Source organism: Garra rufa, chromosome 15 (assembly GCF_049309525.1).
Source record: "Garra rufa chromosome 15, GarRuf1.0, whole genome shotgun sequence".
Lineage (NCBI taxonomy): Eukaryota > Metazoa > Chordata > Actinopteri > Cypriniformes > Cyprinidae > Garra > Garra rufa.
The window spans coordinates 7,751,268-7,772,041 of NC_133375.1; the positions used below are offsets into that span (position 1 = coordinate 7,751,268).

Sequence of the window (20,774 nt, forward strand, 5' to 3'; positions counted from 1 at the left end):
TTTCCTGTTTATGTTTTGAAACTGTATTGCATAAAGCACTATATAAATAAATGGCATGACGCACTTTTCGTGACCTATTCAATTCGTGGTCAGGGTTCCCACTCTAAGCCAAATGTCAAATTCCCTAACTTTTCCCTGACTTTCACTATTAAAAAAGATAAATTTCCATGACCTATAAAGTCCAGACCCATCCATTTGCAAGCTTTATTTACTTGTTCACAGCCTCCTTGTCATTTCTGACTTACAACAAAAAACAGAACAATGTCTAAAAGCTGCTATGAGACAAGGTGAACAGTAAACAAGCTAAAAAGCTGTCAACCTAAAAAACGAGTGTATAAGAACATAAAAGTAGAGTGCAACCTGTCTTATTACTCTGAGGACTACGGCCACTGGAGGGAAATTTACCGTTGACAGTAAACATTCAGCTTTTAGACATTGTTCTGTTTTTTTGTTTTAAGTCAGACATGACGAGGAGTACGCTTTCTGCAATACAAAGTCAATGGAGAGCGTTAAAAGTAATATCCCCTTTTTAAAATCAGGTCATTCTCAGCTTCTTGTCGGTGTGACGAAACACAGTTGATTGACATGAGCGCCTTACCTTAGCCCCGCCCTCACCGAGCTGAAACAGTCCGAATACGATCGCCATTGTGTGACTCAGGTGCAGGGGAAGACTCTAATTGAGCGATTGAGGTGTTCTGTTGTTGGATGTAATAATGAACACAGCAGTCGTCATTTACTCCCGACATCTGAGCTGCTTAAGAGGCAGAGGACAACGTCACTCTCGTTTTTAAAAGGAAAGCGCCGATCCTGATCTACATATGCATCTCTGTTCGTGTGAATCATTCGTGATGCAGCGTCACCCACAGCAGAACTGAGTATAAGGGCTTTTTATGCATCTTTGCAAATGGCCTTTCTTAATAATGTGCTTGTTGGCAGTTTCGCCGATAAACGCAGCTAAATGCAGCTTAACGCGGCTAAAGTAAACATTACAGCTCGTAATCCCACAGGAGAGAGGGGCGGGGCAAGCAGAGCTCATTTGCATTTAAAGGCCCATGCGATAAAATGAGCTGATATTTTGCAGAGCTGATTTTGACAAGGTAAAAGGGTGTTTTTTACTCTACTATTGAGAATTTTTAACCAAAGTATATTATAGACTTTTCATTAAGAGCCTAAAGACTCTGATGAACTTGTGGCATCCGATGACCCCTTTAAATAAAATATGGTACAGAAAATTTACATTTTGATAAATGTAAACAGAAAATGAAAAGCAACAAACAAACATTCCTGATATTCCATGACTTGGACAAAATAAACAATGTCTGAAACGGACCTTTTAAAATTCCATTATATACCGAGAATTCCATGATCCGTGGGAACCCTGTGTATGAAATCAAACACAACCCTACATCTTTTCCTCATTAAAGTACAATTTTGAGTCAGTGTTATATCACAGAAGTAAATTATTTCTGTCGTAACTAAAGCTACTTTGACTAAAACAGCATACGTGAAAGATAAACGACCACAACTTCATAAAAAATATGTTCCTTTAATAATACACACTTAAAATATGAACTGCAGGTAGTAGTGTGAGGTGTCCTTACGTGAGAGCCACAGGACTGCGGCTACCAGTGACGCTGGAATTCATGTTGGACCGAAACACGACTGCATTCATAGAACTGAAAAAGCTTAAGTTAAATGAGCAGGGGGGGCGGTAAGAGCATTTCTGTATGTAGGTGTAGAAATCCAGTCTCTGTATTCTGATAAGCCACTAACTACAAATTTAAAAAATAAAGACACATTTGGCAACATAATCAGTGTTTCGAAGGGAGCCGGAAATGAAACATTACCTAGATGTGGCACATAATCCATAATTCGTTTAATGAGGTTAATGAGCTACTGGGTGGTTCTTCTCCGTTCTCGGATGTGTCCTTTCTGTTAAAAGTGTGCCGACATGCGCAAAATTACATCAGGTTTGGGGACAAGTCTGCTTCTGGCTGCTGCAAAGACACTCCTTCCAGAAAGAGTGCGAGAAAGCAAAGGCGGGTTCGGGGAACCGATGAGGGCTGTATTCTGTCATTGCTGCTGAAAGTAGAGGACGCAGGGAATGGAGAAGGCCCTCATCAGAGATGCTGCTGGAGGAAATACAGTAGCATGATCTCGTAGTGCTCTCCAGACTCAGGACAGCGGATGCTGTGTCTCTCATTGGGGTAGATCTACAGAGAACGCAAATTAATCATGTGCTTGAGAGGGAATAAAAATACTAACATTATAGGGTTGTGTTTTTAATACTAAGTTTTCAAACCTGTAGCTGATATGGCTTTCCTGCACGGATGAGTTGTGACACCAGGAAGTTGGTGTGGAAAAAGTGCACGTTTTCATCAAGGAACCCATGTAAAATAAGTAACCGGTTTGGCCTTTAGGGGAAAAAAGCAAATAAACTAGTTAACACACACACAAAGTATTACTTATAATGCTCTTATAAAGCATTCTAGGAAGAGTTATTGATATGGTTTGAATGAGGTAAACTTGAAAAGGTTATCTTAACAGTATACCATATTTTACATTGAAATTTCTAAAGCCTCTAAATTGCCAACATCAGACTTTAGCTGAAAAACCTGTTGCACACAATCTACTACAAGCCTGTCATCTGATTGATAGTTTTTTTTTTTTTTTTTTAGCAATTTTAAATGGCCTTTTAGTGTAAACCTAAAAACATCTTGTGGTAGTGGTTCAAGTCTTTTGTGCTGTGAAATATTTGAGAAAGTGTAAGAATAACTTATATTTTTCAGATAACCACTTAGAAGGCTGTTCACTTGACTTTAGAAAAGTCACGTTAAATTTTGAGTATCAAATATGATGTTCAGACTTTTGAGGAACATATTTGTTCATCTCTCAATCATTACTGTATTGTATTGCATTATCTGTGTGGCAGATATGGAGTGATAACTGTATATTTTACGTTTTATGTAAAAACTACTGTTAAAAACTGTTAATGTTTCACAGATTAATAAACTGTTGAAATTTTATTCATTTGAGCATTAAAATAATGCACACCATATTGCATATATACACTTTTTTTCTCTCAATTTTGGCCTCTGAATAAAATTGAGGTATACTATATGAGGCATAAAAGCCTGATGTATCAAATATGTTGCCCTGGACCTCAAAACCAGTCATAACACTGCAAAAAATGCTTTTCTTCATTTTTTTTTTTTTTTGGTCTTGTTTCCAGCCAAAATATCTAAGATATTTTGAGATGTAAGATATTATTTTCTAGACAAGTAACAATTATTGTCTTGTCTTGTTTTTTTTTTTTTTTGAAAACAAGTCAAAATTAAGTGTTTTTGCCAATGGGGGTAAGAAAAAAAATCTTGTTTTCTGTTTGAAACAAATAACATTTTGCTTACCCCGTTGGCAGATTATTTTGCTTGTTCGAAGCAAAAACTCACTTAATTTTGACTAGTTTTTCCTGAAAACAAGACAATAATACTCATCTGTGCTCGTCTAGGAAATCCTTCTTGATTTAAGATTTTTTTGATATTTTGACTGGAAACAAGAAAAAAAAAAAATCTAAGTAAGAAAAGCATTTTTTGCAGTGAAGTAGCATAGGCATATTTGTAGCAACAGCCAACAATACACTGTATGGGTCAAAATGATTGATTTTTCTTTTAAGCCAAAAATCATTAGGGCATTAAGATCACTTTCCATGATAATATTTTGTAAATTTCCTGCTGAAATATATCAAAACGTAATTTTTGATTAGTAATATGCTAAGAACTTAATTTGAACAACTTTAAAGGCATTTTTCCTCAATATTTTGATTCTTTTGCACACTTAGATTCCAGTTTTTCAAATAGTTGTATCTTGGCCAGATATTATTCTTATTTATTCAGATTTCAGGTTATGTCTTTTGTATGACCTGAGCCACAGTAACTCACTCGTTGGGAAGTTTGTCGACGTGCAGAGCGACGGAGCCCGCCTCATACCCCTGCTGGTTATTTTCAGGCACGTCCATGTAGCGTTCGGTGTAGCCAGTATCGTATGCCATCCACACCGTCACAGGAGCTCCTGCTATGGCCACCTGGAGCACAGAATGGCTTGCTTAACTTATGATGAGATACTGATTTTATCAGTTTTATAATGTTTGTTGCTTATATCTAAAATTCAACCATCTCTTCTATTTTGGTAATTCCTAAAGTATAACAACAACATTTGATTGACTGACATGGCTTTGCAATTTTAGCAAACCATCAAAGTTCAGCAATTCAATCTCTGGTAAGAAGTATTTGAGATGCCACCTGCTGGTTAAAGTAGGTTTTATCAACATGCATGGGTGGGTTTGAGAGATATATCACAAAAACTGAAAATTGACACTGACTCTGGGGAAGCTGTATATCTCACCTTGAAGATGTTTGGCCTGTGAATGAGGCCCATGAGAGACAGGAATCCACCGTAAGACCAACCATGGATAGCAACTCGACTCATGTCTATGAACTTGTACTTCTCTGCTACATACTGAAGTCCTTCCACCTGATCTTCAATCTCCACCTGTCCCTGAGGTTGAGGAGGAAAGAACAGTAATATAAACAGGAGAGTACCGGACACCACATTTATAGCATTTCTTAAACCTGGTGTGCTGCATTCAGTGATCTTTAACTACAACCATGTGAAATACTCAGGGCAGTTTGAATGTGACTTTTAAAAAACATCTATATAAAAACCTGCATAGTACATACACTCCCATTCAAAAGTCTGTTCACTAAAGCTGCATTTATTTGAGAGCTGTGAAATAGCAATATTATACTTTTATATATTTTTAAAGGGAGACACTGCAGGCAAAAATGCTGTTTTTTCATGCACCCATCAAGTTTGAGATTTTGGGCTTTTTGGTGTAACATGGAGTTTTTTTTTTTTTCAGACTAGTGGAAAGAAAACATCCAAAAAACACAGTTAGGTGTTTCTTTTATATCACTTTGTCTATTTGTGTCAACATATTTCAATTACAATACATATTTTTAGAGGCCGTTTTCTCAAAATGAGTTTTACCTCCTACACTGAGCCATAAATCTCCACTTCAGTAGCATTTACACACACCAAACTTTACATTTTTATTCCTGTCTATATCCTTAAGGTTTTTACAGAGGGATTTGTTCATATATTATTTGCTTGATTTTATACAACATTTTATTCCCGAAAAAAAAAAAAAAAATAAAAAATAAAAAATAGTTTCCTGTTTCTGAATTAAGTTACCCCATAAGATGTACGGCAAAATAAGACACCCCAAAAAACTTTGACTCTAATATGATTATGAGTTGGACAGAACTGGAGGTGACTAATTCAGTCTCAAACTGAGAGTTACATGTGGGATCATGTGTCAGAGTCAGTGTGAGCTGTCACTCAGTAATCATTTTAACACCTTAACATTTCACAACCCATCATTCGGACAACTTAAATTGCAGCATGATCATATTTGCGTCTATATAAAGCATTTATGCAACCTGTTTTTAACGCACGCTGGCTGACCTCTTATAAAAATAGGCGATAATGTGTTAAATGTGAGACTGTTTATCTCAGGTTCAGACAGCACTCACATACCAACAGATCATGGGCCATGTGATGCACCCTGCTCAGAAAAATGCCAAGAGCTGGCCTAAATCACCAGGTTCAAAGTGAGTGGCTGGTCCTTTTCTCATTTCTACCTCTAAATGTACACTGCATAGGTGGTACAAAAGTGCTTCTGAAGTGGCATTCAGGTGTCTTCACACACTTTTCCCCCATACGTACGGTGACCAATCCCCATTTGTTTTGAAAAGGTCGGTCAAACTGTCTAACGCCGTCTTAACCCTCTGGTTGTGTTCGAATTCCTAATATTGGATTTAATCTTTTTGTCAACTTGTTTTCTTTCATTTAGGACTGGTTTTGTGTTTCTATTTGCAACTGAGTAATCGTAGGCCTCTTATCTGAAAGTAGGTACCTCATTTTCTGAGTGAAAAAAAAACATTTTTTATTAATAATTTTCACAATATGAGATAAATGATAAAAAAAAATGCACTGTTTATCACGCTATTGTACTTTAATGTTTAATCAGGAAGTTTGCTTTTAAATGCTTTTATTTTGTACAAATTTGCAAAAAGTCACACTTGTGGTGTTCCCGGTCAAAAATGACCGGACTCCAAACAATTGCTTATAAATCTTAAATTTTTCTATATTATCAACAAATATTGGATTCGTTCTTTTTGTCAACTTGTTTTCCTTCATTTAGGGTTGGTTTTGTATTTCTATTTGCACCTGAGTATTCGTAGGCCTCATTCATCTGAAAGTAGGTACCATGTTTTTGAGTGAAAAAAAAACATTTTATGAATAATTTTCAAAATATGAGATAAAACATTATTAAAATTTGCACTGTTTTTCACACTAGTGTGCTTTAATGTTGAATCAGGAAGTTTGCTTTTAAATGCTCTTATTTTGTACAAAATTGCACAAAATTGTCAAAAAAGGCTGGCCATTGAAAGTGAATTTTCACTCACACTGCTTTTTTCACTCAAAAATTGTGCCTACTTTCAGATAAATGAGGCCTACGAATACTCAGATGCAAATAGAAATACAAAACCAACCCTAAATGAAGGAAAACAAGTTGACAAAGAACGAATCCAATATTTGTTGATAATATAGAAAAATTTAAGATTTATAAGCAATTGTTTGGAGTCCGGTCATTTTTGAAGTGTGACTTTTTGCAATTTTTGTACAAAATAAAAGCATTTAAAAGCAAACTTCCTGATTAAACATTAAAGCACACTAGTGTGAGAAATAGTGCAAACCTTTAGAATTTTATGTTTAACATTGTGAAAGTTATTTTTTTTTTTTACTCAAAAAATGAGGTACCTACTCTCAGATAAATTAGGTCTACGATTAATCAGATGCAAATAGAAACACAAAACCAGTTCTAAATGAAAGAAAACAAGTTGACAGAAAGACTGAATCCAATACTTGGTGATAATATAGCATAATGAGAGCTTTATAAGCAATTGTTTGGAGTCCAGTCATTTTTGACCGGGAACACCACAAGTGTGTCTAGGTCCAATGCGATAATGTTAACTAGTATTTTCTGGAAAAAGAAAAGCTTTTCCAAATCAATTTGACCCGAATACAAACAGAGGGTTAAGTGATCAGTTATTTGAGAAAAATCTGCTGCCATGTTGACCAAACTTGTCAAATGTCTGATTACATGAGGATAGACTGTCAGTTCTAGTTACCATTTTGTTTTTAAGGGCCCCCTCAAACTTGAGGCCTCTTTGGCATGAACCTCTTCCGTCAATGACCACCACTGCATAACCCAGAGACGCCAACGTGTTCAGACGCAGATACTTCACACCCTTGTAAGAGTTATTCACTAATTGCACCTAAAAAAAAACAAGAGAAAAGAAAAATTAAAACATGTTAAAACTTCAGATTGAAAGATAAAATCCAATGATGCAATAAAATGAAATTCTTCATTAAAGGTGCCATAGAATGCATTGAGAGAATATTTTAAATGTTCTCTGATATCTACATAGAAGGTATATGGCATAGGAAAGGGCAAAAAATCTCCCTATGATTTGCCCCTAGAATGAAATGCTCTGTTTTTGCCTTATTTGGAACGTTCATGAATATTAATGAGCTCTGCTCTGATTGGCTGTTTCACAGAACTTCTCATCTCAATAGCTCGCACATAGATAAAAATATATATATTTAATTAGGAGCTCTAGCCGCTGCAAATGTTGGAAGCGTAACTATTAACGATCTCGGGAAAGTTTCGTAACAGTCGGTGTTGTGTTGGAATTGACCTATTCTTCGGTGGTCTTTTGCAAACACCAGATTTATATAAGGAGGAGGAAACAATGGTGTTTGAGACTCATGGTATGTCATGTCCATGTACTGAACTGTTATTATTTAACTATGCCAAGGTAAATTCAGTTTTCCATTCTATGGCACCTTTAAAGCTGAACATTCTAGACACGATAGGGACAACATTTATAATGATAAATTGTTATACTAATTTAGCAGTGTTTTGGTGTGAACAGTGTCTCTTGCACACACCTGACTAACAGAGCAGAATTTTCATTTTGACCAAAAAAAATTAATTTTTATTACTATTTTACATACAATACAATGGACATTTTTCAGCAATCTATAGCGACATTTTTCAACCAAACCCACCTGTGGGCCGCCGTACACAAACAGAATTGTGGGGTGTTTTTTGCCTGGTTTCAGGTTGTGAGGTTTGTACAACATTCCATAGAGGTGGAAACCGGAACTGGCAGGGAAGCTAAATATCTCAGGAGGGACATAATCAGCTGGGCAACCTGCACAACACAAGCAAACATGTTGTTAGAGCAAGTTATTCTTTCCCATTGCTGCGTAACACCACCCTGAACTCATGGCCCTGCTCTCACCTGTAGCCTCCATCATGCTCGCCCAGAACTCTGGCTCTTTGTGCAGGGGGTCACTTTCAGAACCTGTCAGTTTGTAGACGTGAACGCAAGGAGGCGTGCTCACGTTACTGTAGTGGCTAATGAACATGTCAAAGTTCTGCATTGAAACAGAAGAAACAGATCAGAGAATGCACACAAATTATATTAATGCAACATAAAGACATAATGACTACAAAGGTCATAAAACACTTCTTAATTTGCTTCAAGATGATGTAAAGTACATCTCATCTTTGTGTCTTTGGCCATGAGACTGAAACATCCTGTATTTGATTGTAGTATACGCCTCTTGTGAAAAGTTTGGAAAAATTAAGGTTTTAAATTTAACAAAGTGTTTTATGCTCACTAAGGCTGGATTTTATGTGAAACAGTAGAAAACAGTAATACAGTAATTCATTTAATTTAATTTAAAATGTAATTTATTCCTGTAATGGCAAAGCAGAATCCTTCAGAAATCATCCTAATATTAGGAATTTGTGATCAAGAGTCATGTTAAAACAGTTTTTGCATCTTAATATTTTTTAATAAAAAAAGTTTGGGGCATGTAAAATGAAAAATAATAAATGAATAAACTCAGCAAGGATGCATTAAATTGATCAAAAGTGATGGTAATGTCTGCTGAAAATGTAGCTTTAACACAGGACGACACATTTTTAAACATTTTAAATGGTAACAATGTTTCAAAATTTTTTTTTTTAACTGTACTAATGAAAAAAAACGTATCCTTTCTGTGCAAACTGAAAAAAATGTATATACACATCAGGCAAAAAACGTATAATTAGTTATTAATTTTCTTCATCTTAAATGTACGTTTTGGGATTTTTGCCAGACAAAAAAATAGCATTAAAATTTTTTGGTAAAAAACAATTAGCAATGTTTGTTGATTTGGTTGATTTAGTTGATTTGGTGTGAACAGACAATTACAACTGTCTGTTAACAGTTGTACTAACAGACATACACACACACCTGGCTAACAGAGCAGCTGTGAGAGAAACCCGGCTTAGTAAGTCTGACAATTTCTCCAGGAGATTCGTAGCTCACAGCATATAGATGGTGCTCAAGAGGAGTATCTTTTGTGCCTTGGAAATACACCAGTTTTGTTTCTTCATTGACCCAGATCTGCAAATGAAGATGAAGGCAAAGTGTTACCAACCATATGGGAATTTATGGAAGGGATTTGTAATTTTAACTGACTAAAGCAGCAAACCTTTGAGCCATGTCTGGCCAAGACTTCCCACTCTCCACTCGTTAAAGTCACCTCCTCCTCTATCGGGCATTTAAAATCATCTAAACAAAGAAATAAAAGGTAGTCATTAATATTACAAGGCTCTATGTTTCAATTTAGCTTAGAAGCACATGCTATAGTTTAAAATGTGGCTCTTTACAACAAATGTTAATGTGTCAATACAAAATAAGCATGATCATACACACATTTACCACACAACTTAGAATCATACCGTATAACAAGATTTGGTAAAAACTTTTTCACACTTTCTAATCAGGCTTTTTCAACCCAACTTAAAGTTTTCTTGACAAACTTTTTTTAATCAAGTTATGAAATCACATTAAGTCATGTCACATTACGTTTTTAATACAGTGTTATCAATATATTTTTGCTCAATTTGTTCAAGCGTCTGACCTTCGGCAGGACTGTATTCTCTGGTCCACTGCTGGCAGCCCGGCTGTAAGAGACTGGTTGTTCTGTACAAATGGCAGAAGCCTGTTTTTGATTCGTTCACCCACAGGAAGGTGATCTTGTCATTAGTTGTTTGAATGAAGGGGTAGAAGATATCATGGACCTATTGGGAATAAGAGTAAAAAAGAAAGTATTAAAGTATAAAAGTATTTACTTAATTTTACTGACCTCAAATTTTAAAAGGTATTGTAACAACTAAACCAATCATAAAACACTCAATTTAATTTGAGACATTCTTTCAGGCCTCTATTAGCGGTATGGTGTTAAATATCTTTCATACATGTGTGAGATCTGCTGACAGCTCTGCAGTTCTTCTGTTTGCTTTGGTCAGTGACCGATATTAACTTTGCTCGGTTATCTTCATACTCACATTGATCCAGATGTCAGTGACCTCCTCGTAAATGATGTAGGGCTGGACTCCCTCAGGCATGGCTTCCACATGCTCGTCCCACTGCGGATCATCCACACTCACGGGTATGAAGAGGGCCGGCGGTAACAGAACTAACTGCAGCTTCTGTTGACTGCGGTCTAGCAACACTGCCCAAGCACTGGAAAGAGACAAATTTAAGCATATAATAGTGTTATATCGTGTCATTGACATACTAAAGTTTTAATTAATATTTTTAGTTGTTTTGATTTTCGTTTTTTCCATTTTAATTTTAGTTAAAGGTTTAGTAATTCTGTCATGTTGTAATTTTTTTTTTTACATTTTTAAATATGGCTATACAGTTATTAATTTTAATTTCAGTTTTTGTTATTTTAGCACATATTTTAGAAGTTAAAAAGAACAGTATCTCACAAAAGTGAGCACACCCCTCACATTTCAGCAAACCATTTTAGTATATTTTCTCAAGAGACAATACTATAGAAATTAAACTTGGATATATTTTAGAGTAGCCAATGTGCAGCTTGTATAGCAGTATAGATTTACTGTCCTCTGAAAATAACTACACTTTAACTAATGTTTAACTAATGAAACTTATTGTAATGTACTAACTAACATGAACTAACCATGTTTAATACATTTGTTACTGTATTTACTAATCTTCATTAACGTTAGTTAACGAAAATACAGTTGTTCATTGTTTGTTCATGTTAATTTATACTGCATTAACTAATGTTAACAAGATTTTAATATCGTATTAGTAAACGTTGAAATTAACATTAACAAAGATTAATAAATGCTGTTTAAGTGCAATTCATTATTAGTTCATGTTAACTAATGTGGTTAACTAATGTTAACTAAAAGAACCATATTGTAAAGTGTTACCACCATTATTGTCAAAATAGATGGCAACAAAAGTGAGTACATCCTAAGTGATGTTGTTTAACCATGCAAAGCCACATGTCCTATTCATCATGTTTATGTTTTGGTGTGCTTGACAGGACCATACAAACTTACATACAAACGTATGTATCTTGTATTAGAGCAGCAAATTTGTTCAACATGGCATCTCATGGCAAAGAACTCTGAGGATTTGAGAATTAGAATTGTTGCTCTCCACAAAGATGGCCAAGGCTATTAGAAGTTCAGTAACACCCTGAAACCAAGTTACACTACAGTGTTCAGGGTCATACAGAGGTTTTCCAAGATGGGTTTAATTCAGAACAGGCCTTGCAAGGGTCGATCAATGAAGTTGAGCACTCGTTCTGTGCTTCAGGTGCAGAACCCGGCTTCAAAAAAAGAGATGCATGAGTGCTGCCAGCATTGCTTTAAAGGTTGCAGAAGTAGAAGGTCAGCTTGTCAGTGCTCAGACCATACGCTGCACACTGCAACAAGTCGGTTTGCATAGGCGTCGTCCCAGAAGGAAGCCTCATCTGAAGCTGGCTCACAAGAAAGCCTGCAAACAGTTTGCTGAAGACAACCTGTTCAAGAGCATGAATTACTGGAACCATGTCCTGTGGTCTGATGAGACTATAAGATAAACTTGTTTGGCTCAGATGGTGTCCAGCATGTGTGGTGATGCCCTGGTGAGGAGTACTACAGTTAAGAATGGTCATAGTAGCATCATGGTCTGGGGCTACATGAGTGCTGCTGGTTCTGGGGAGCTGCAGTTCATTGAGGGAAACATGGATTCCAGTATGTACTGTACATTCTGAAGCAGAACATGATGCCAAACAGCAGTTTTCCAACATAATGACAATCCCAAACACACCACCAAGATGACAACTACCTTGCTGAGGAAGCTGAAGGTGAAGGTGATGGGGTGGCCAAGTATATCTTCAGACCTGAATCTCAAGTAAGGTGGAGAAGCACCATGTGTCTAACATCCAGCAGCTCTGTGAGGAGTGGAAGAGGATTCCAGCAACAAACTGTGCAGCTCTGGTCAATACCATGTCCAGGATGAATAACGCAGTGCCAGACATTAATGGTGCTAACACAAAATATTGCTCACTTAGGGTGTACTCACTTTTGTTGCCAGCTATTTTGACAATAATGGCTGTATGTTGATTTCCAGTGGACAGTAAATCTATACTGCTATACAAGCTGCACATTGACTACTCTAAAATATATCCAAGTTTCATTTCTATAGTATTGTCCCTTGGGAAGATATACTAAAATGGATTTTATTTATTCATTTCTTTTTTGGGGGCCCCCGATCACTAAAAACTTTAGTTGTATAGATACAGAACTCTCTTTTTCCATTCCACACAACTCCTTCCATATGAAGAAGAACTAAAAAAGACATGAGAGTGAATTTCTTAAAAGCAAAAATTGTTACTTACAATTTACCATCTTTTGTCCATCCAGCTCTTGCAATGTACTCAACTCCAGGAAAGAGTGTGGTGAATGGGAGAACAAGCTCTTTGTTTTGTGCGCTAATAATCTACAAAAAGAATAAGAGATCATTATAAAGCCTTTCTACCAGGCAAAAAGAAAGAAAAAGTAAGCCTGGGTACAGGCACCTACCTTGCCGTGTTGGTCGGTCCGAATCTCTGATAATTTCAGACTAATTTGAGGGTTCTTACTTCCTACAAGCATCAATAGGCATTCATTAGCATAACAATTAACACAACTCCATTGACAAAATTGAAAGAATGAAGAATGAACGGTTATCTTAAGAATACGCTTGTGAGTTGTGTTTACACATGTATTTATGCCACAATATCTGGCTTCAGTTACACTTAATTTACTTAAGTACTATAGTTTTGAGAATGACACAAATATTAGTTTTCACAAAGTTTGCTGCTAAACTGCTTTTAGATCTTTGTTTCAGTTGTTTCTGTGATGTACTGAAATATAATTACAAGCACTTCATACGGTTCAAAGGCTTTTATCGACAATTACATGACATTTATGCAAAGAGTCAGTATTTGCCCTTCTTTTTCAGGACCTCTGCAATTCGACTGGGCATGCTCTCAATCAACTTCTGGGCCAAATCCTGACTGATAGCAACCCATTCTTTCATAATCACTTCTTGGAGTTTGTCACAATTAGTGGGTTTTTGTTTGTCCACCCACCTCTTGAGGATTGACCACAAGTTCTCAATGGGATTAAGATCTGGGGAGTTTCCAGCCCATGAACCCAAAATTTCAACGTTTTGGTCCCCGAGCCACTTAGTTATCACTTTTGCCTTATGGCACGGTGCTCCATCGTACTGGAAAATGCATTGTTCTTCACCAAACTGTTGTTGGATTGTTGGAAGAAGTTGCTGTTGGAGGGTGTTTTGGTACCATTCTTTATTCATGGCTGTGTTTTTGGGCAAAATTGTGAGTGAGCCCACTCCCTTGGATGAGAAGCAACCCCACACATGAATGGTCTCAGGATGCTTTACTGTTGGTATGACACAGGACTGATGGTAGCAACCTCACCTCCGGACAAGCCTTTTTCCAGATGCCCCAAACAATCGGAAAGAGGCTTCATCGGAGAATATGACTTTGCCCCAGTCCTCAGCAGTCCATTTGTTATACTTTTTGCAGAAGATCAATCTGTCCCTGATGTTTTTTTGAAGAGAAGTGGTTTCTTTGCTGCCCTTCTTGACACCAGGCCATCTTCCAAAAGTCTTGGCCTCACTGTGCGTGCAGATGCGCTCACACCTGCCTGCTGCCATTCCTGAGCAAGCTCTGCACTGGTGGCACTCCGATCCCGCAGATGAATCCTCTTTAGGAGACGATCCTGGCGCTTGCTGGACTTTCTTGGACGCCCTGAAGCCTTCTTAACAAGAATTGAACCTCTTTCCCTGAAGTTCTTGATGATCCTATAAATTGTTGATTTAGGTGCAATCTTAGTAGCCACAATATCCTTGCATGTGAAGCCATTTTTATGCAACGCAATGATGGCTGCACACGTTTCTTTGCAGGTCACCATGGTTAACAATGGAAGAACAATGATTTCAAGCATCACCCTCCTTTTAACATGTCAAGTCTGCCATTCTAACCCAATCAGCCTGACATAATGATCTCCAGCCTTGTGCTCATCAACATTCTCACCTGAGTTAACAAGACGATAACTGAAATGATCTCAGCAGGTCCTTTAATGACAGCAATGAAATGCAGTGGAAGTTTTTTTCGGGATTAAGTTCAATTTCATGGGAAATAAGGACTATGCAATTCATCTGATCACTCTTCATAACATTCAATATATGCAAATTGCTATTAAAAAAACTTAAGCAGCAACTTTTCCAATTTCCAATATTTATGTAATTCTCAAAACTTTTGGCCACGACTGTACTGAGGAAGATGATTTGAGTTGTACATGATGAGATAATGGCTTGCAGCCCAGTAGGTAAGTCAAGAAGCTCTTTGATTGATTAATTCAACCCAATGACTCATCAGTTTACCAATACAAGGTTTGTTTCAATTCAGTGGAGTCATTTGTTCACAAAACTGACTAAAATGGTTTGGATAGAACAAATCTCATCAAATTCCGTTCAGACAGCAAGCAGTTTGGTGTTTCATTCACAACTTCAGATACTGTAGTAATTTTTGTCAAATGGAACTGACTCTTAATTCCCAACCATGTTTGTGTTGTTTTGCACAGTGTGTGTTTGAGATTACCGGTGCGTGGATATCTGTAGACATCTGCCTTCCGCTCCTCCAAAGCTGGTGAGGGCACATGAATAATCTCTACTTCTGACTCGTCAACTTCCTCATACAGCAGCTGGAGCGTTTTGCCTCCATCTGCATCTGCAAGCAAACAACAACAGGTTAAAGGTATCCAGTAGGGACCCAAACAATCAAGCAGGTTTAGCTGGCTAGCCAGGTAAGTTTCAGTTTAGTTTGTGCTTTTAGGGGTGTTCATCACCATAATTTATGTAACTTATGTCCCATGGCTAACCTGTCCCAGTTTATCTTGCTCCAAATTAAAAGCCACTACACAGTAAAGCATTTTTAAAGATAAAATCATCATTTAATATTTGGCAGTGAATTTAATTGACACACTCACATGAAAAATTAATTCGTAGTATTGTGCTAGTATTGAAGTATTGTGCTATTCTATCAGCCTGCATACATACTATTTACATACTGTATAAACAGTAACACAGTTGCTTAAGTCTGAAGTGAAAATAAACAATTAAGAGAAGAAACAGATGCATGCCTGTATATTAGGTGCATGCAACTTTTAAAGAGACAGCAGACTAGTTGTACAAAACATGCTGCCGCCTGTCATTAAAGGGATAGCTCACCTAAAAATAAAATTGTCATTATTTACTCACTAATACGTTATGCCATACCTGTATTAATTTGTCTCTTGTGATGAACACACAATAAGATATTTTGAAGAAAGTGGGTAATCAAACAGTAGCCATTGAAATTAATAAAATAAATGATCCAATAGATAACGTTCAACAGAAAACAAAACTCAATCAGGTTTAAAACATCCTGAGTGTGTGTAAATGGTATTAAAATAAAACGTAATGACAGAATTAACAGAGTACAGAATTTTCAGTTTTGGGTGAACTACTCTTTTAAAGTTAATAAAACAACAAAACACAAAGAGAAAAATCACTCACTGCTCTTGACTGCAGAACAGTTGTTTATTGAGAATCAATGTACAACTGATGTATATGGTGTATAAGTATATAGTGATTTAGTTTTATATTTAATTCAATTTCTTGAACGCTACTGCTAAATACACCCAGTATACCTAAAAAAAAAACACTGTTTGTTTTATTTGTAATATATATTTGTGTCCTAATTTTTTTTTTTTTTGAATAAAGATAATATGTGACCCTGGAGCACAAAACCAGTCTTAAGTCGCTGGGGTATATTTGTAGCAATAGCCAAAAATACATTGTATGGGTCAAAATTATTGATTTTTCTTTTATGCCAAAAATCATTAGGAAATTAAGTAAAGATCATGTTCCATGAAGATTTTTTGTAAAATTCCTACTGTAAACATATCAAAATGTAATTTTTGATTAGTAATATGCATTGTTAAGAACTTAATTTGGACAACTTTAAAGGTGATTTTCTCAGTATTTTGATTTTTTTGCACCCTTAGATTTCAGATTTTCAAATAGATGTATCTCGGCCAAATATTGTCCTATCCTAACAAACCATATATAAATAGAAAGCTTATTTATTGAGCTTTCATATGATGTATATATCTCAGTTTTGTAAAATTTAACCTTATGACTGGTTTTGTGGTCCAGAGTCACATATAATGAAAACAAATTTAATCTTCGCTCACTTTGGCCCAAATGTCTGCCATTCTTTTTGTATTTTATATTTTGTTACCTTGAAAGGCTTTTTTTTTTTTTTGAGAAGGGAATTAGTTTGTACTGCTCAGACAACTTGCAAAATAGTAAAACCAACATGACAAAGAATCGTGATAAAATCGTGAATTGACAGAGAAAGTTGATCAGTGTCATGGTACCAACAAAACCAGACTGGGTTGGTTTTCGATTTTGTCACCTCAAAACTAATCCTATTTGTTCAGCCGTCATCATGGTATAAGCCCCAGATGCATCTTGTGTATAAAGCTGCAAAACACAGTGGGGGGACAACCATTGGATTAGTTGTTTAACAAACCTTCAGGAACAGCCGGAGACCACCAATATCCTGTGAAGCGATCAAACTCTTCCTGAATCACAAAGGTTGCAACACCAGCAGACTTTGGGTCTTCTTTGACGTTATTCAATCCTGGACAAGGATAGAAGAAATATCAGATTTCAGAAAAGTCTATTCAGTGTAACCTGATGTGTTTTCTATATGCACCAATGCTCAGAAAGGGTGAAATTAACAATTAAAAATAAATGTGCAAATGTTCAATGTGCAAAACCCACTTCCATGAGACTTATTTTAGCTTATTTATGGTGTTATTTTCAGCTTATGTGTTGCACCTGCTGACATTAAAGGGATATTCACCAAAAATTTAAATTTAATTTAATTTACTCAGGTCATCAAAAAATAGGTGGCATTTTTCTTCAGGAGAACAGTGAAGAATACTTTTAGTTGAACATTTTTCCAGCAAATCCCCCCCCCCCCCGAGTTAATAAGTTGAGTTTTACCGTTTTGAAATCTATTTAGCCGTTCTCCTGTTCTGGCGATATCACTTTTAGCATAGCTTAGCATAGATCATTGAATCCTATTAGACCAATAGCATCACGTTCAAAAATGACCAACGAGTTTCGATATTTGTCCTATTTAAAACTTGACTCTTCTGTAGTTATATCGTGTACTAAGACCGGTGGAAATGCAAAGCTTAAATTTTCTAGGCTGATAAGATTAGGAACTACACTCCCATTCCGGCGTAATAGTCAAAGAAGTTTGCTGCCGTAATATGGCTGAAGCAGGAGCAGTAATACCACGCAGCACATGTGCAAATGCTAAACTAGCTGGGAACTCATTTCTGATAATACTTCGCCTGCTTTGGCCATATTACGGCAGCAAACTTCCTTGACTATTACGCCGGAATGGGAGTGTAGTTCCTAATCTTATCAGCCTAGAAACTCGCAGCTTTGCATTTCCACCGGTCTTAGTACACGATATAACTACAGAAGAGTCAAGTTTTAAATAGGACAAACATGGAAACTCGTTGGTCATTTTTGAACGTGATGCTATTGGTCTCATAGGATTCAATGATCTATGCTAAGCTATGCTAAAAGTGATATCGCCAGAACAGGAGAACGGCTGAATGGATTTCAAAACGGTAAAAATCAACTTATTAACTCGGGGGGAGTTGGAGAATGAGCCTATTTCCAAAAAAAGTGGAGTGTTCCTTTAATAGTCAACACTATAACAGCTTCTGTATACAGATCAACAAACCTTTATGACAGAAAGTAAGTCTTCGCTCCTCTCCAGTTTCGATATTCGTCACCCACAGGTCGTTATTATTTATGAAGGCAATGAAACTGGGATCACCAGGCGAGATCTTGGGGTCCATGCGAATCCCTGAGCACTGAGTCTTTATTTCCACAGGCTTCATTGGGGCAGCCTGCTAAACATCACATGTCTTTCAGGCATGGGGACACAGAGCTTCGCACACACATTATTACATTTCTCTGAACTGTTATACTAAGCGCAGCAAAAAAATAAATAAAAATAGCTAGACTCACAATGAAGCCGTTATGGCCGCCATCACGGCAATAGAAAAGGCTGTTGCTTGCTTGGAAGAGGAAAAGGCCGCTTTGTGCGTGATAGTCGTAGGACGTGATGCCGAAGACCCCCAGACGCTTCCTCTCACGGAGAAGCTCCTCTTCACGGGAATATACTCCATGATGCGGAGTCGCCTATAGGAAGTAATGTAATTAATATGTTACAATCCCACATATATGTGGTTTTGTTGCAGTTAGTGTCACATGATGGAAATATACCTGAAAGTGATCTAACATCTGTTTCCACGATAACACCAGGAGGGCTTCTTTCCGTATTTTCTTTGGGATTTCAGAGTACAATAATGAGTTTTCTCTGCTCCCATAGGGCATTCCTATTTGAGAATGAGGAAAAATAAAGAAATTATAGAAACTTGAATTTGAACAGAAATGCAGACAAACCTGACTCATACAAATCATCTAATATTATAACATAGGGGGGAAAAGTCTCTAAAACAAATTCTTGAGTTCAAAACTTCAAGCTGTTTACTATAATCTTATTATTATTATTAATGTAAGACACACTACCATTCAATAGTTTGGAATAAGTAAGTTACTTTAAAAAACAAGAATACTTTCAGCAGGGATGCATTTATCGAAAGTGACAGTAAACTAATTTTTAACATTACAAAATGCATATTTCAATAAATATGGTTCTTTTGAACTTTCTATCCCAAGAATCTTGAAAAAAAAAAAATGCATGCCAAAATATCAAGCAGCACAACTGTTTTGTACATTGATAAGAAATGTTACTAAATCAGCATATTAGAGAGATTTCAAAAGGAGCATGTGGACACATGCTTTGCCATCACAGAAATAAATTAGTTTAAAATATACATATAAACCGAAAACACTTATTTTAAATTGTAATAATTCAGATTCACAATATGCTGTTTTACTGTATTTTGAATCAAATAATGCAGCCTTGGAGAGTGTAACTTTTAAATGCACTTAAATCTTACAAAACCTTTGAACGGTAGTATATGGTCATGCGGTGCGACCAGAAAGTCATATGGTCCCACCAACATGCAGAAACATTAGGGAGACAAAACAAACCAGGAAATAATAGAAAAAAGTTGCCCTGTGCATGTCTAGAGTAATGCATCAGGTTATTTGACTTTATGTCAAGCCATGTTTTTTTTCAAGTTTTTCAAATGTCATGTGGTGCGACACTCATTAAACCTTATGCCATTGAATCTTGTTGTTACTTGTACAAAATGTACAATGTAAAAGTTAGTTTGCATTTAAATGCATTTGTTGATTCGAGAAGCTACATGCACAATGATTGACTGTGTTCACACTGAAAGGAAAATGGTACCAAGGTAGTAGAGCCGGTGCGAGTGAGGGCCGGACTCATCGTGCTTCTGAACGAACTGGAAGTCATGGGGCGCCTTGTTAATGATCATTCCCGAGTACTTCCGGCTGCCGTGAATGATGTCACGCAAGCCATCCCATGAGTGCTTCTCCACGAAAAACTGGGAGGGGACGTCATCCATTTCCACGACCTCTGTGCTGTCTGAGATGTCATCTACTGCGGTCATTCTGACAGCTGCAAAACTGAACACAGGAGCTATTAATCAGACTAACATTCGAGAGACATTTGATCTATAACAAAAGGGATAATAACCTTTCCATACCTTTTCCAACTACCTTCAGTTTCGTCTTCAAGTTTCACCCTTTTTCCTCTATACATTAACCAGCACACAACCCTTAACAAGATCTGGCAACCTGCAAGAAAAGAAAGAAATTGGTCAAAAAATGCATTTATGCCATGATTTACTCTGTTACAATAATGTAACGTCTTTAAATTATCTTCGTTGGGGGCTTTTTCAGGAAAAAAGCTATTTTGGTTAATCGCATATCGTAATTTTATTAAAACTCACACCCTTAATATAAGCAATTTGGGAGTTGATTTGCAATCAATGGTCTAATAGGATTTGTTACTGATTTCATTTCAAATTTTAAGCTACACAATTAGACTTTTTTTTTTATTAATTCTAGTTTATTCTACTTTTATCACTTGTTGATTTGCATATGATAATCTTGTTCTATATTATTATAAATATACAAAGT

General features: G+C 36.5%; 1 protein-coding gene across 2 annotated transcripts in view; it reads right to left on the minus strand.

The window, feature by feature from the left end:
- Positions 1-1,526: 1,526 nt before the first annotated feature.
- The window catches only part of dpp9 (dipeptidyl-peptidase 9), a 23,804-nt gene continuing 4,556 nt past the window's right edge, over positions 1,527-20,774 (minus strand). Inside the window, exons 2-21 of one of the 2 annotated variants that reach the window (XM_073818704.1) lie at positions 20,339-20,429; positions 20,020-20,258; positions 18,924-19,036; positions 18,666-18,839; positions 18,376-18,544; positions 17,140-17,250; positions 15,163-15,291; positions 13,076-13,137; positions 12,892-12,992; positions 10,535-10,712; positions 10,108-10,267; positions 9,676-9,755; positions 9,435-9,587; positions 8,433-8,568; positions 8,197-8,342; positions 7,254-7,400; positions 4,402-4,554; positions 3,939-4,081; positions 2,303-2,414; positions 1,527-2,213 (exon numbers count right to left, since the gene is read on the minus strand). In XM_073818704.1, coding sequence (XP_073674805.1) covers positions 2,121-2,213; positions 2,303-2,414; positions 3,939-4,081; positions 4,402-4,554; positions 7,254-7,400; positions 8,197-8,342; positions 8,433-8,568; positions 9,435-9,587; positions 9,676-9,755; positions 10,108-10,267; positions 10,535-10,712; positions 12,892-12,992; positions 13,076-13,137; positions 15,163-15,291; positions 17,140-17,250; positions 18,376-18,544; positions 18,666-18,839; positions 18,924-19,036; positions 20,020-20,258; positions 20,339-20,394 — 2,655 coding nt within the window. In that variant the 5' untranslated portion in view covers positions 20,395-20,429 and the 3' untranslated portion in view covers positions 1,527-2,120. Of the gene's footprint in view, positions 2,214-2,302; positions 2,415-3,938; positions 4,082-4,401; positions 4,555-7,253; positions 7,401-8,196; positions 8,343-8,432; positions 8,569-9,434; positions 9,588-9,675; positions 9,756-10,107; positions 10,268-10,534; positions 10,713-12,891; positions 12,993-13,075; positions 13,138-15,162; positions 15,292-17,139; positions 17,251-18,375; positions 18,548-18,665; positions 18,840-18,923; positions 19,037-20,019; positions 20,259-20,338; positions 20,430-20,774 lie in introns of both variants that reach the window. The other variant, XM_073818703.1, reaches the window with a different exon arrangement.